This window comes from Manis pentadactyla, chromosome 9, assembly GCF_030020395.1.
Source record: "Manis pentadactyla isolate mManPen7 chromosome 9, mManPen7.hap1, whole genome shotgun sequence".
NCBI classification, from domain to species: domain Eukaryota; kingdom Metazoa; phylum Chordata; class Mammalia; order Pholidota; family Manidae; genus Manis; species Manis pentadactyla.
The window spans coordinates 111,038,425-111,050,470 of NC_080027.1; the positions used below are offsets into that span (position 1 = coordinate 111,038,425).

Below are 12,046 nucleotides of genomic sequence, written 5' to 3' on the forward strand. Positions count from 1 at the left end.
CATTTTTCTAGGGTTCTTTGCAGGCCTTGACGATGTGAAAAGTAGGTGTGGTTGTTTGGACAGATTGTGTACGTATATATATTGTGTGTATATATAAATCTCTGGTAATTAAAAAATCTCTAGTAGGGACCACAGCCTTCTCTTTGACTTCTGGCAATTATTGCTACCAGCCTCCATGGGGAAATGGACAACGTAAGACCTACAAGACTTGCAGTGTTCTAGACGTCACTCACTTCGCCCAGCACAATGGACTTGGATGAAAGTACTCAGGTAGTCTCAACCTTGTCTAACGGAGCCGTAGAGAATGGCATGAGAAATAGGCTCCAAGATGGAAAAGGACTACACAATCTGAATTCTCTTTCTTATTCCATTCAACAGAACATTTCTTGAGCACCGACTGTGAGTTAGAGACTGCACCAGTTGTCAGGGACGCAGCCTGGCCAGGGAAGGAGTGAAGTGTCAGCAGAGGGGCTGGGTGGGGGTGGGCTGCTGTATTTCATTCAGAAAGGTGGCACCTAGGCCAGAGGGTGGAGGGGACCCCGTTGTGACTCTCAGACTGGCCTGTTCTCTTTGGTGTCTTTTAGACCAGAGCTGATCAGGGCTGCTGACTTATTACTGAGTTTGCACCCTTGGGACGGGGCCTCCCAGTCTGAGGAAGGGGCAGGCTGCAGCTCCCTCTGTGAATTCTGGACCACCCTGGAGAGAAGGAGGGCTCTGGGGCATCTGGCACATTCCTCCAGAAGGATCCTGGGACGCAGCCTCTACAGCACACCCTTGGCCCAGGCCAGGTGTGCGCCCATCTGGAGGCGGCGGGGGGAGCCGGCGGTTCGGGTGAGTGCTGCCGTTTGTCTGCCTCCGGAGGGCTGGTCCACCTTATTCACAGGTGAGTCACACCCTGAAACGCAGGCTCTCTTCCTGTCAGGGCTGAGTCAGGTAGAAGAGCTGATAAAACCACCTGATCAAGGAAAAGGAAGGCAGAGCGGAGCGCAGAGTGAAAACTACCAGCCCGAGGCGCGGGGCAGCGTCTCCTGCAGCGGCTGACGGCCCGGCCATGCCTGCTCTCTGGCTGAGCTGCTGTCTCTGCTGGTCGCTCCTCCTGCCTGCAGCCCAGGCCACCTCCAGGAGGGAAGGTGAGTCGGCTTCCAGGGGGGCACTTCGCAGCCCTGGGCTGTGAGCTGGCCTCTCTGCACAACTTGATGGCCGAGGGCACCTCCGGGGATTCCGGGGATTCCCAGGTTGCCCAGGACCTCTTGGAGCGCCCTCCCCCTTCCGCAGCTGGGGCTTCCCCAGAGCGGTTTAAAACAAGACTAATATTGTATGTAAAGTCTGATTTAAAAATATGAAGCCAGTAGGTTGTGCCAAACTGGGATTTTCCTACTTTAAAAATGTTCCTTCTCAGCTGCTTTTTTGATAAAGGGGCCCCTGTTTGATCAGTAATATCAGTAATCAACAATATGTTGGCATATAAATTCTTTTCTCTATGCGTGTTTTTGCCGATGGTATGTTGTGGGAATGTTTTTTGTGACAGCACCACAGAGATCGAAAAGGAGCCTCTTTAATAGTCCCTCTGGGATTTCCATTTCATCTTTGGGATGGAAAATGCACCTTGAGTCTTAACAATGCTTTACTTTTGCATAATGTTACTTTTAGTAGTATTGTCACGTGATATTCATTTCATAGGCATTTATTGGGCACCCATGCCGTAGATCATTCGATCATATCCAGGGCACCCAGTGGCTGTCATGTCGTGAGAAGTTCAGCTTATGTAAACAAAACTTTCTGAACACCTAGCAACTGCTCACTGTATGCATGTGCAGCTATGACAACACATAACAGGTGTTTTCCTTGTTACTTAGTTTTACCAAATATGTATATGCTAATTTGCTATATAATTACCCTGAGTTTTCATATTTATATTGCTTCCTGCACCTGATGGCATTTCAATAATCATTTCAATAGGCCCAAGAGCCATTTTCACACATGTACCTGTGTGAACATGAGACAATGTTCATGTGCACATGGAATTATCTCAGACATTCTATTTTTTACTGTGCAGTCTGGGTGATGCTGGTCTGAATTGTATTTAAAATGGCATGAATATGTTAGCATGTGTTTGAATGCATTGATGCAGTCCTTTTTTTTTTTTTTTTGAATCATTTTGGAATTCACTTCCAACCCATCATCCCTGACTACCATTTTAAAAAACATTTAAGAAAATCACCATGCAGGTTACGTTCCCTTAGAGTTAGGATAAGTAGCCTTAACCTAGTGAGAATCATCCGAAAAGTAAGGATAGTCTCCAAGTATTAGAATTCAAAAGGACTGCTTATGGATTAACTACTGTAATCCCTTGGCTTAAAGAATGAAAACATGGAAATGGATTTGTGCAAAGCCACACAAGCAGCTATTGGCATAGACACATCTGGTGCTTGATCCAGGAGTTCTTAGGCTGGAGCATGTGGCTCCATTGGTCTGGGTCATAGTTCACATGGGGAGGTAGGCCTGGAGAAGGGGTGAGAGGAGACAGGAATGAGACTAGAAATGTAACCAAGAATCTGGTTGTATGGAGCCTTAGGTGCCAGGCTGTGCAGATGTGTTAGTGCCCTGTAGGCAAAGACTTGTAGGTGGTTTATGGGCAGCAATGGGCATGGCCAGATTCATTTTTTAGAAAGACCATCATTGAACAGCTTAGAGGATGGAGTTGAGGCAGGCAAGGCCAATGAATGGCCATTGCAGTAATCCAAGTGAGAGATGATGAAGGCTTCCACCACAGAGGTAGAAACGGCAAAGAAGAAATGGGTTACAGAGACATTTAGAAGGTAACATTAAAATAATTTGGTGATCCAGTGAATGTGTGCATTAGGGACAAAAGGGAAAATCATGAGATGAGGAGGAGTCCAAGATGGGTCCAAGGCTTCCGGTTAGTGTGACTGGTTAGACAGCAATGCCATCAAAGGAAATGAGGACTGAACAGAGGATCAGATTTGCCAACAGGGTTGGGCAGTGGATGAAGAGGAAGGGAGGGGGTTCCTGCAGGGACCCGTTGAATTTGAGATGCGACTAGAGATGACCACCGGTCCCAGTGAACAGCTGGAACCATGATTTTGAAGTTTAGAAGACAAGTTTAGAATATAGAATAGGGAGCCCAAAGGTGGAAAGCAAAGCTTTGACAACTTTGAGACTACCTGGGACACAGAGGTAAAGAAAATTCAACAAGGAGACAGAACAACAAAGGAGAATGAGAAGGCATGAACACTGAGGACAGAGGAGAGTTAATAAAGAGGAGTGTTTTGTCAACCAATATATGGTATTCAGATAGAAAAATAAGAATGTACAAAGAATGAGAACTAAAATGGTACTGTTGGGTGTGATTGTTTTAGGATGCTAAGAATCCAAGATTATTATAGGTTGCTAATTTGGTTTCTCCTATGGCCTAATACTAAAAAAGAGATACTGTGGTTAGTGGAAAGGTCCCCCTGGAAAGGTTAGTGCTTTCCGTAGATTCTGTTATTTAAATCATTCAAGTGTTACAGCATTATGCATTAGCGTGCAGGCCTGGGTTCAAATCTTAGCTTGGTCATTTACCAACTGTGGGATTTAGACAAACCACTTCGCCTGTAATTCAGTTTCCTCAGCTCTAAGATGAGGATAATAAGTTGTTGTGATCATTACTTGTAAAGCACTATACCCATTGCCTGGTAAGCACTCATTATGTGTTCAATATCATTGTTCCATAACTCACTGGCCTGCCAATACTGAAGGTCAGTATATTGCCTTCTGAGTTTTAAGTGATGAAATTTTTTAAAAGGCTCCATTCATTAGCCCAAGGAGTTCTCTGCTCAGACTGAGATGAACCCCAAATTTTACCCACTTGAAACAAATGGAATTCCTGACAAGGAACCAAAGCATGTTGGAATTTCAAGGTTGAAATTCCATTTCTTCTCCTTGCCTTTTGTTAACCACCAGACATCATCATATACAGATTCAGCAAATCTGTTGCTCTCCAGAACAGGCCCAAATACCAGATAACCCTCGCATGAGATGGTCTCTCACTTCTCAATGGGAAGGTCTCTCGACCAACACTTAATAACAGATTTAGCCAACTTGATTATGGAAACATTTAGGAATATAGATGCAGTAGTCACATGTATCTTTAATTTAGTAAATTAGTTACATAAACATATTTAAAGTCATATAATTTATAAAATAATAACAGAAGTATTGGCTTGTTCATTCATATTTCATAAAGTATTTATATTCAAGCTCCATCTGTAGCATTCCTAAAACTACTTTAATATAGTTTCTTCTTTGCTTCAGACAAGGTGGCTTGAGAGACAACTCTGAGCCTGCTTTTGATGCTCTCACTAGAAAATTCACAATTTTCAAAACATTTAGAAGATTTAAAAATTGTCCTAAAGCGCTCATTGTGACCTTCACAGCTTAAATACCTTGAAAGGCTTATTTATGACAACTTTCAGTGGTTACAGTTGTGAGATAATGAACAATTATGTGAATTGTGTTCAGTAGCTATTACTGATAAGTACCCAAAACACTGATTGAGGTCATTTCAGATTAATGTGTCTTCTCCCAGAATACTTTATTTTTAAAATAAAGTAATTGAGGAAGTGCCCTGTGATATGAGAAATTTTGAAGACTTACATGTGACCTTTTCTCCCCTGAGAGAAGAAATTGGGAAAACAAAAACCTCCACCTTATATTCAAGTATGTACCATAAACAGGAGTATAGAATTGAGTTGGAGTAAAAGCTGGAAATTTCTATGCAGGCTTAAAGTCTGGGTGTCCTGACCTGCAGGCAGCCACTGGTTTTAGCTCCACTGGTCTGAAAATGATCCAAGTAGAATGATCCAAGGAATCCAGTGATTCCAGAAAAAATGTCAATTATGATTAGTATTTATGGTAAAATTAGGAGCATAAAATTAAGGTGTTGAGACAATCCTGAGGCAATTCTTTCCCACTTAAGTTTTTAGTGGCTCAACCATATAGACTTTTTTTTTAACCTAGAGAAATTCTCAAGAACAAGAGTTGAATCATTTATTATGTAGAAATAGGAGCTCCACAGATTCTGGCATACTCTGAGTTAGTCACAAATTAGACCTAGTAGATCACTGAATCATTACTGTCCTGTGTTCTGATATAACCTCCAGCTATATGATACAATATTTGAATCCTATCCAAGGCCAAAAGCTGTCTTTTCTGTGTCTGTGGGTGACTGTATGTCTGTGTATGGGCCTCCCCAACAAACACATGCTGCTTTATGTTACAATTATGAAAGAAGAAAAGGATGATGACTCCTCCAACACTGATCAGTGGAAAGGCTCCCGTCTTTCCCTTCTGCTGCATCAGTTGGGCAAAGGCTTCCGTATCCTGGAAATCTTCAGGCTTGTCAATCATTGACAGAATTCCAACTATTGTTTTCCAGACTTTATTTTTATTCATTATATGAATATGGATCCTCACATTCTAAAAAAATTAAATTGCGGTCAAATTATTTCCCACATTAACTCAAACATTAGAAAAATTACCCAAATCTTCAGCTGCACTTAGATGGGGCGTTTCTTATAAAAAGGTTTCATGTTTCATCACTTTTTTCTCTTACAGCTTTGTAAAATTAAGTGAAAATGGGCTTTGGGGGTTCTCTGTAAAAGACTCTCATTTTATAGATGAGGAAAATGGCACCAGGAAGGTAAAGTAGCTGTCCAAATTCTCACAGCTGGTTGTAGCAGAGCTGGGCCCTGGCATGTGTAACCCTCATTTATAGATGAGAAAATTGAGAAATTCACTGAAAAGTGATTGCCTTGAGCAGAACTATGCAGTTAGTAGCAGGACCAGATTTTAGCTGCTAGTTTAATATTCTTTAATAAGATACTTCTTGGCTTATTTCTAATTATTAAGAATTTTCATTTAAACTTGCTCTTCAGACATGATAGAATCTTACTGAATTATGAGAATGTTCCTTATGTTCCTAGTTGATCCTAGGGACATCTGTGTCCTGTCTATTCAGAAGTCTCTGTATGTGTGTGTGAGTCAGCGTAGTGGCCTTTCCTTCCAAAAATTCAGAGAACAACAGGTTAAAACCAAGTACAAGCTTTCATTTGTGGGGCACTGACAGGAGAACAGATTTCAATTGACCAAGTCTTCTCTTTTTTTTGTTCAACTCTTGTTAGCTTTTCACGCAGTTTGGAATTGACCAAGTGGCTCAGTTAAAAAACAAACAAACAGGACAACTGAGGGACAGTGGCATTGTTCTTCAGGGACTGTTGACATTTTGAAACTATGTATGCGGATTTGTGTCCAGTGGTTCTTTTTCTCTGTCTGTTGGACAGTCTTGGTATAGGTTTTAGAGTCTTTCAGGATCTGGTCAGTTTATGGCCAGAACATGGACTGTGTAAGCTTTACACACACTGCTATTTTGAATTACTGCCCACTGGCTTTCAGCAAAAGGGGATTCCGAGTGTTTAAAGATCACTCCTCATCTCAAATAGACTGGTTTGCTTTGAGATGGCACTGGGTCCTACACTAACCCGGAGCTCCCACTCATGCCTCGTGTACCTAGTAGGAAGGGACCACATGCTGAAGATCTGCGGGGACAGAGGTGAGGCCACAGGTGAGCTCTCGTGGAAAATGAGAGTGGAACAGCAACACATTTGTTTAACTGAGATGCAGGACATGTTGCTCCCACTCCCTGGTGGTCCAATCCCTGGAATATTTGCTACTTCTCTTCATGGATATATGTATATAAATGGTTGAGTTCCTAAAATACCATTTCACTAACTCTTCTGACTTGAAGCAGGACAGTTTAATTCACTGTTTTCAAATGGATTTTTTTTTTTCAGAAAGAAATCTTTAAGGAAGATTCTATAAATGCATTCCATACATATTTTCTCAACATTGTAAATGTCCATTAATTACCATTGTTCTTCTGCCAAAACTGAGAACTGCAATGGTGCGTAAGCAGACCCCATATGTAAATGTGTGTATCTTTGTGAAGGGATGTAGTGATAGCAAAATATTTATGGCTAATCTTGTACAAAAATTCACTCCTCATGATGGGTTTAGTGAGAAAGAATGATTTATCAGGTAATTTTTATTTTTAAGGAGCCAACAAAACACAAATTTAAATGATCGAAAGACCACACTTAACGTGTACTCCCAAAGCATTTCAGTACAAATCAGATTTCCTTTTTAACTTTTCTTTATTCACATTTTTCATTCATGATTTCTTTTCTTTTATCCTTATCGCTTTAGGGGTCACCTCTAGCTGTCCTGGTTTCTCTAATTTTCTTTATTTCAGCTGCTTCTTAAAGGAGCATATGATACCTTTTGCTGGGCTGTGTAGGAAATGCTCTAGGATACTGTGCTCTTTTAATAACAGTCAAATGTGCTTTCTATATTGGAACACTTTTCTTTATAGATGATCTCATAGAAATATAGAAATTGCTATTTCTGTGGTCATAGGGTGTGGGGTCACATGTGGGTGATGACGACCTTCATATGGAATCCTAACCGTGAACACTCATGGAGTCTCCGTGGGGTAGCTGACACCAGCTGCTGGGAGTAGAGCCTTTACAGGTGCCAGGTGCAAGAGAAGGGGGGGCCCTCTGTATCTCTTGTGTTCCAATCTTTTCCCCTTTCCTTTGAACTTAGACTGAGTCCTCAGCCTCCTCCTTTACCCTCAGCTCCTTTGCTCATCAGACAAAAGTTGGTGTCCCCAGCCTCGTTGTTCACTGAGCCTTTCTTTCCCTCTCCCCACTGTCTGCCTGGGCACCAGTGGGTGTTAGGGGAAGACAGTCCAGCATGGTCTCCTGATGTAGTCCCCAACAGGCTGAGTTATCTGCAGTCCACATGTGGAGTTTCCAAGTCTAGGTTGTAATATTTTGTGCTATGAATTCTCAGTGATCATAGGTGACTCCTTTTAAGCCATAATCATTAGGAGGAAAATGTGGTGATCTGACTTTCATTGACTCGTGATGACTACACTATATAGAGTTAGAAAGATATGTTCATATTTTATCATTCAAAATGGCCCATGTGATCAGAGCACTGACCTCTGTGGTTCCTCTCCTCAGAGCACTTCATGTTGCAGCCCTCCTTCCACCACGTGGCATTTACAGGTACCAGTAAGGAAATGGATCACGCAGGATGTGGCACCAGTGTTTCTGGATGTGTTGGCCGCAGAGGCAGCTGTGAAAAATGGGGGAGAGAAAACTGAATTCACTTAGAAGACTCCTAGTGTGGAAAGTAACATTTCAGTTTCTCATTCTAATTAGAAAACATATTGTGACATGCCTTGAAAAGATAAAACTAAGCAGCAGACATTCACACATTTAAACCATCAAATTCAAGATCAGTTTAAATTCTGAAATGTACAAATTTTTTTTTTCACCCAAGATGAGAAACATCAAAATTTGGAAAGAAAAACTTCATGGAGGAGGTTTTAAAATTAGAAGATACATAGGAGCATTTTTCATCATCACATGGAAGTATAATACAATAAAATACTCATCTTGTTATCTTGAGTATCTCAGATTTGGAGACTGATTTTTGCAAATAGGATGATAGCTTCCAATGCCTTTGATATCAAACTGGTAGATGTCAGGTGTGTCATGCTAAAGACTTCATAAGTCATGTGTAATTTGAGTATTTGTAACAGTAATAAAAAATACATTATAATAGATAACTATTTAAGTAATACTTTCAATAGTTGCTTTTTTTCTGAAAATAAGCACTTGCAGATTTTTTTGAGGATACTATCCTCAACTTTAATTTTATTCACCATTTTCAATCTAGCTATTTACATTTGGACTTCCTATTGAAGGGCCTTGCTGCAACTGATTTCATTCATCTTTGAGTATAAAAGGGTTGTCAGTTTACAGGAGGCTGGTTCTTTGACTCGGAGGAAGGAAGTGATGGCCAATAAAGTAATTAGGGTTTAATACTTAGTGTAACTTCTTTGAACAAACAAAAGGAAAAGAGGGGCTGGGGTTGGTGGCCCCAGCTCACCTTTCCCCACCATGATGTTTTTCCATTACAAAGCAAGAATTTTAAGAAGCAGAGGAAAGAAAGACGTAAAATGAAATACAAGTGAAATGAATGCAGGAGAGATGAAGATGTCCTGGTGGGAAGTGTTATATGGAATGCAACTGGAAAAGTAGATGGGATTAAACCATCTTGGTAGACCAAGTCTTCATAGGCATTGTTAAGGAATTCTGGTCTTTAGCTTAAAAGTAGAGGCATCAGTGACTTTTAAGCAGAGAGGTATTGATAAAATTTGTATTTTGGAAAGGTTTTCTGACTGCTGAATGGAGAGAGGCAAGAGAGGTTGCAGAGAATTCAGTAAGGAAGGTGTTGCCAGCAGTAGGTGATTTAGAGAGGCTATAGTGGAGGTAGACGTCAGTGGACTTGAGCTTCTTAGTGGGTCATACCAATATTGGTATTGAATAGAATATGGGCAGGTATGAAAGACGGAGCATTATAAGGCTAGCTTCCAGCTTTTGACTCAAAGGGATGACAATTAGGAGTTTGATTTTAAAAATGTTTGTGTAAAGAGCCTGTGGGACAACTAGATGGAATTGTAAATTGGGTGGCTGGGCATGAGGGTCAAAAGTTGAATATGAAATCTGGGCCAGAGAAGCATCTTGGCATGTCTGCCAACACCTACCATGGTTCTTGAAGCCCTTGGCTTGGATGAGAGAGTTCTAGAATGAGGAGTCACAGAGGTTAAGGACTGAGCATTGAGGAATACCTGCAGGTAGAGTCGGGGTGAGGAGAAGAGCCCTCGAATAATTGGATGGGTGTGGCAGGCAAGGTCAGAAGCCAAAAGGAAGCCGGATAGCATGGTGTCCTAGTATCCAAGGAAAGAGAGTTTGAAAAAGGAAGGAGAGAAAAAGATTCGGTGCCTCAGAGAGGAAATGAGGGGCACAAAATGCAGGAAAGGAGACACAGGACACATACCTTCCCTCTAAGTCAAGGAAGAGAATTGTGTCATCTCTGAATGGTTTATACTGGTCTCACCCACAGGAGCTTACAGGTAACTTATAAACGTGCTGCCGTCTAATTGACTCGGTATTAGCACCCTAAGCGGCTGAACTGGAAGCCGGGGCAACGCTCTACGTAATAGCAGCTTACACCGTCAGGTTCCAACATGACGCTCACATTCCTGGCTCCTGAGATAGTCCCACACGCCCGCCAAGTATAATACCTGTGCAGGCTGCCTGGTCACCCCACACTGATCTCACGGCCTCCAGCCTGCCCCATCTCCCTGCCCTTCCTGCGCAGCCGCAGCCCCAGCCCCGCGCCCTTGGGGATGGCAGGCTGACCAGCCTGAGCTCCAGCTCACAGACCCCAGATGCGCAGGCAGTCCTGGCGCAGAGTTCAGCCTGGAAGAAGAGTCTCCCACACTCCTTCTCCAAGTATCACATTTCTCTCACGATTCTTTCTGTTCCCATCTCACCCTGGATTTTTTGAGTTGAAACATTAGCCTTTTTTGTACTGAATGCCCTATGTGTAGACAATGAAAACTTTGTGTACTGTGTTGAGGAATTTTCATACTGAGTCCTGGACTCCTGGGAGATTTCCGGATGCTCAGGTTATTGTTTGGCTCTTCTTAGGGTCCTACCGCCTCTCCTTCCCCCCTGTTTTCTTTCCTTCCTTCCCCCTCTTTCTTTCTTGCCCTCCTTCCTTCCTTCCCTTTTCTGTTCATTTTTCTATCCATCCATCCAACAACCACGGTCCCAACCCCGTGGTAGGTACTGTGGGGATACAAATGTGAAAAATGCCATAGAGGAAGTTAGTCATGCGCTCAGATAGTGATGCCACAGGGTAGAAAAAGATGCCAGAGCGAGGTGAGGAAGAGGTCCTATGGGCCTTCAGAGGAGGGAGAGGCTGATGGGGGGTCAGCAGGGACCCTACACGTCTGCCGTTTAACTGACTCATTTAACTTCTGCTCTTAAATTGAACGCTCTGGTTGCCTTGTGGGTTTAGGGAGGGTGGAAGCAGGTAGTCAGTCCCCAGGCGAAGGAAAGAACAAACCTGAACATGAGGAAGAGCTTGGTGCGCCCCCGAGTTCACTCACAGGTTTGTGTGCAGGAGCCCGGTCAGCAGGGGAGAGAAAGATGGAGACAGGTTGCAGAGAGCAGCAGGCCAGATGGGCAGGGTTTGCAAAGGAGTTTGGATTTGTGATTTTGTTGTCACTGTTAAAACACTAAAAAGCACAATGATTCCATGAATTGTATGAAAAAGGAGCATGTTTTTAAGTTTAGAACAATAGACAGAGGATCTGCTTATACACAGAAGTGCATGTTAATGCCAGATTGTTAAAATTTCTCGTAATTGCGTGCGTTTCCTATGGGAAATTTAAAACGAGGTCTTGATGAACTGCAGCCATTGAGGCTGATTATTCCATGGCCTTGCTGCGAGTACAGCCCTAGGAAATAGTTTCGGTTTCCTTCCGTTCTCCTAAGGATGCAGCTTGGAAACAGCCTTTGCCCTGTGCTTCCTGTCCTGACCTGTCTCAGCTGTGCGCTGGAGGTGGGCGTGCTGTGCCTTGAGCCTGAGGGGTCCTCGCACCTCACTCCTTTGTTCGCAGGATTTCCAGCCCCTTGGATCCGGGGAGTGTGGGTGGCAGTGGGCAGATAGGCCTGTCTGGCTACTAGACAGGCTTTTTTCTAAGAAACGCTTTGAGGACCAGCAACAGTGTGCTATAATAGTTATTTTTATAATTAATACTTATGAGCCAAAGAGGTAGTGTACAGCACAGTCAGGCAGAATTACCACCCATTTGACCAGAGTGAAGCAAATATGGGAAAAACCATGTAAAATGACTCGGTTTCAGATGTGTTTATGAGAGAATCCACTTGAATCTCATCCGTGTAGGTGGGGAGAGAACCCCAGCTGGCAGAGACAAGGATTCCGGGGAGTGGGAGTGAGGGGACAAGCAGAGAGAGGATAGGACAAAATCTTGCAGAGATGTCCCTAGTTTGGAAAGAGTCCAGTACAAATAATAGTCAAATAAGAGTAATGGATGGGA

General features: G+C 42.8%; 1 protein-coding gene across 2 annotated transcripts in view; it reads left to right on the top strand.

Moving 5' to 3' along the window:
- The first annotated feature begins 931 nt into the window (after positions 1-931).
- Positions 932-12,046, top strand: part of LAMC2 (laminin subunit gamma 2) — a 56,908-nt gene continuing 45,793 nt past the window's right edge. Inside the window, exon 1 of one of the 2 annotated variants that reach the window (XM_036912579.2) lies at positions 932-1,130. In XM_036912579.2, the coding sequence (XP_036768474.2) occupies positions 1,052-1,130 (79 nt within the window). In that variant the 5' untranslated portion in view covers positions 932-1,051. The remainder of the gene's footprint in view (positions 1,131-12,046) is intronic. The other variant, XM_036912578.2, reaches the window with a different exon arrangement.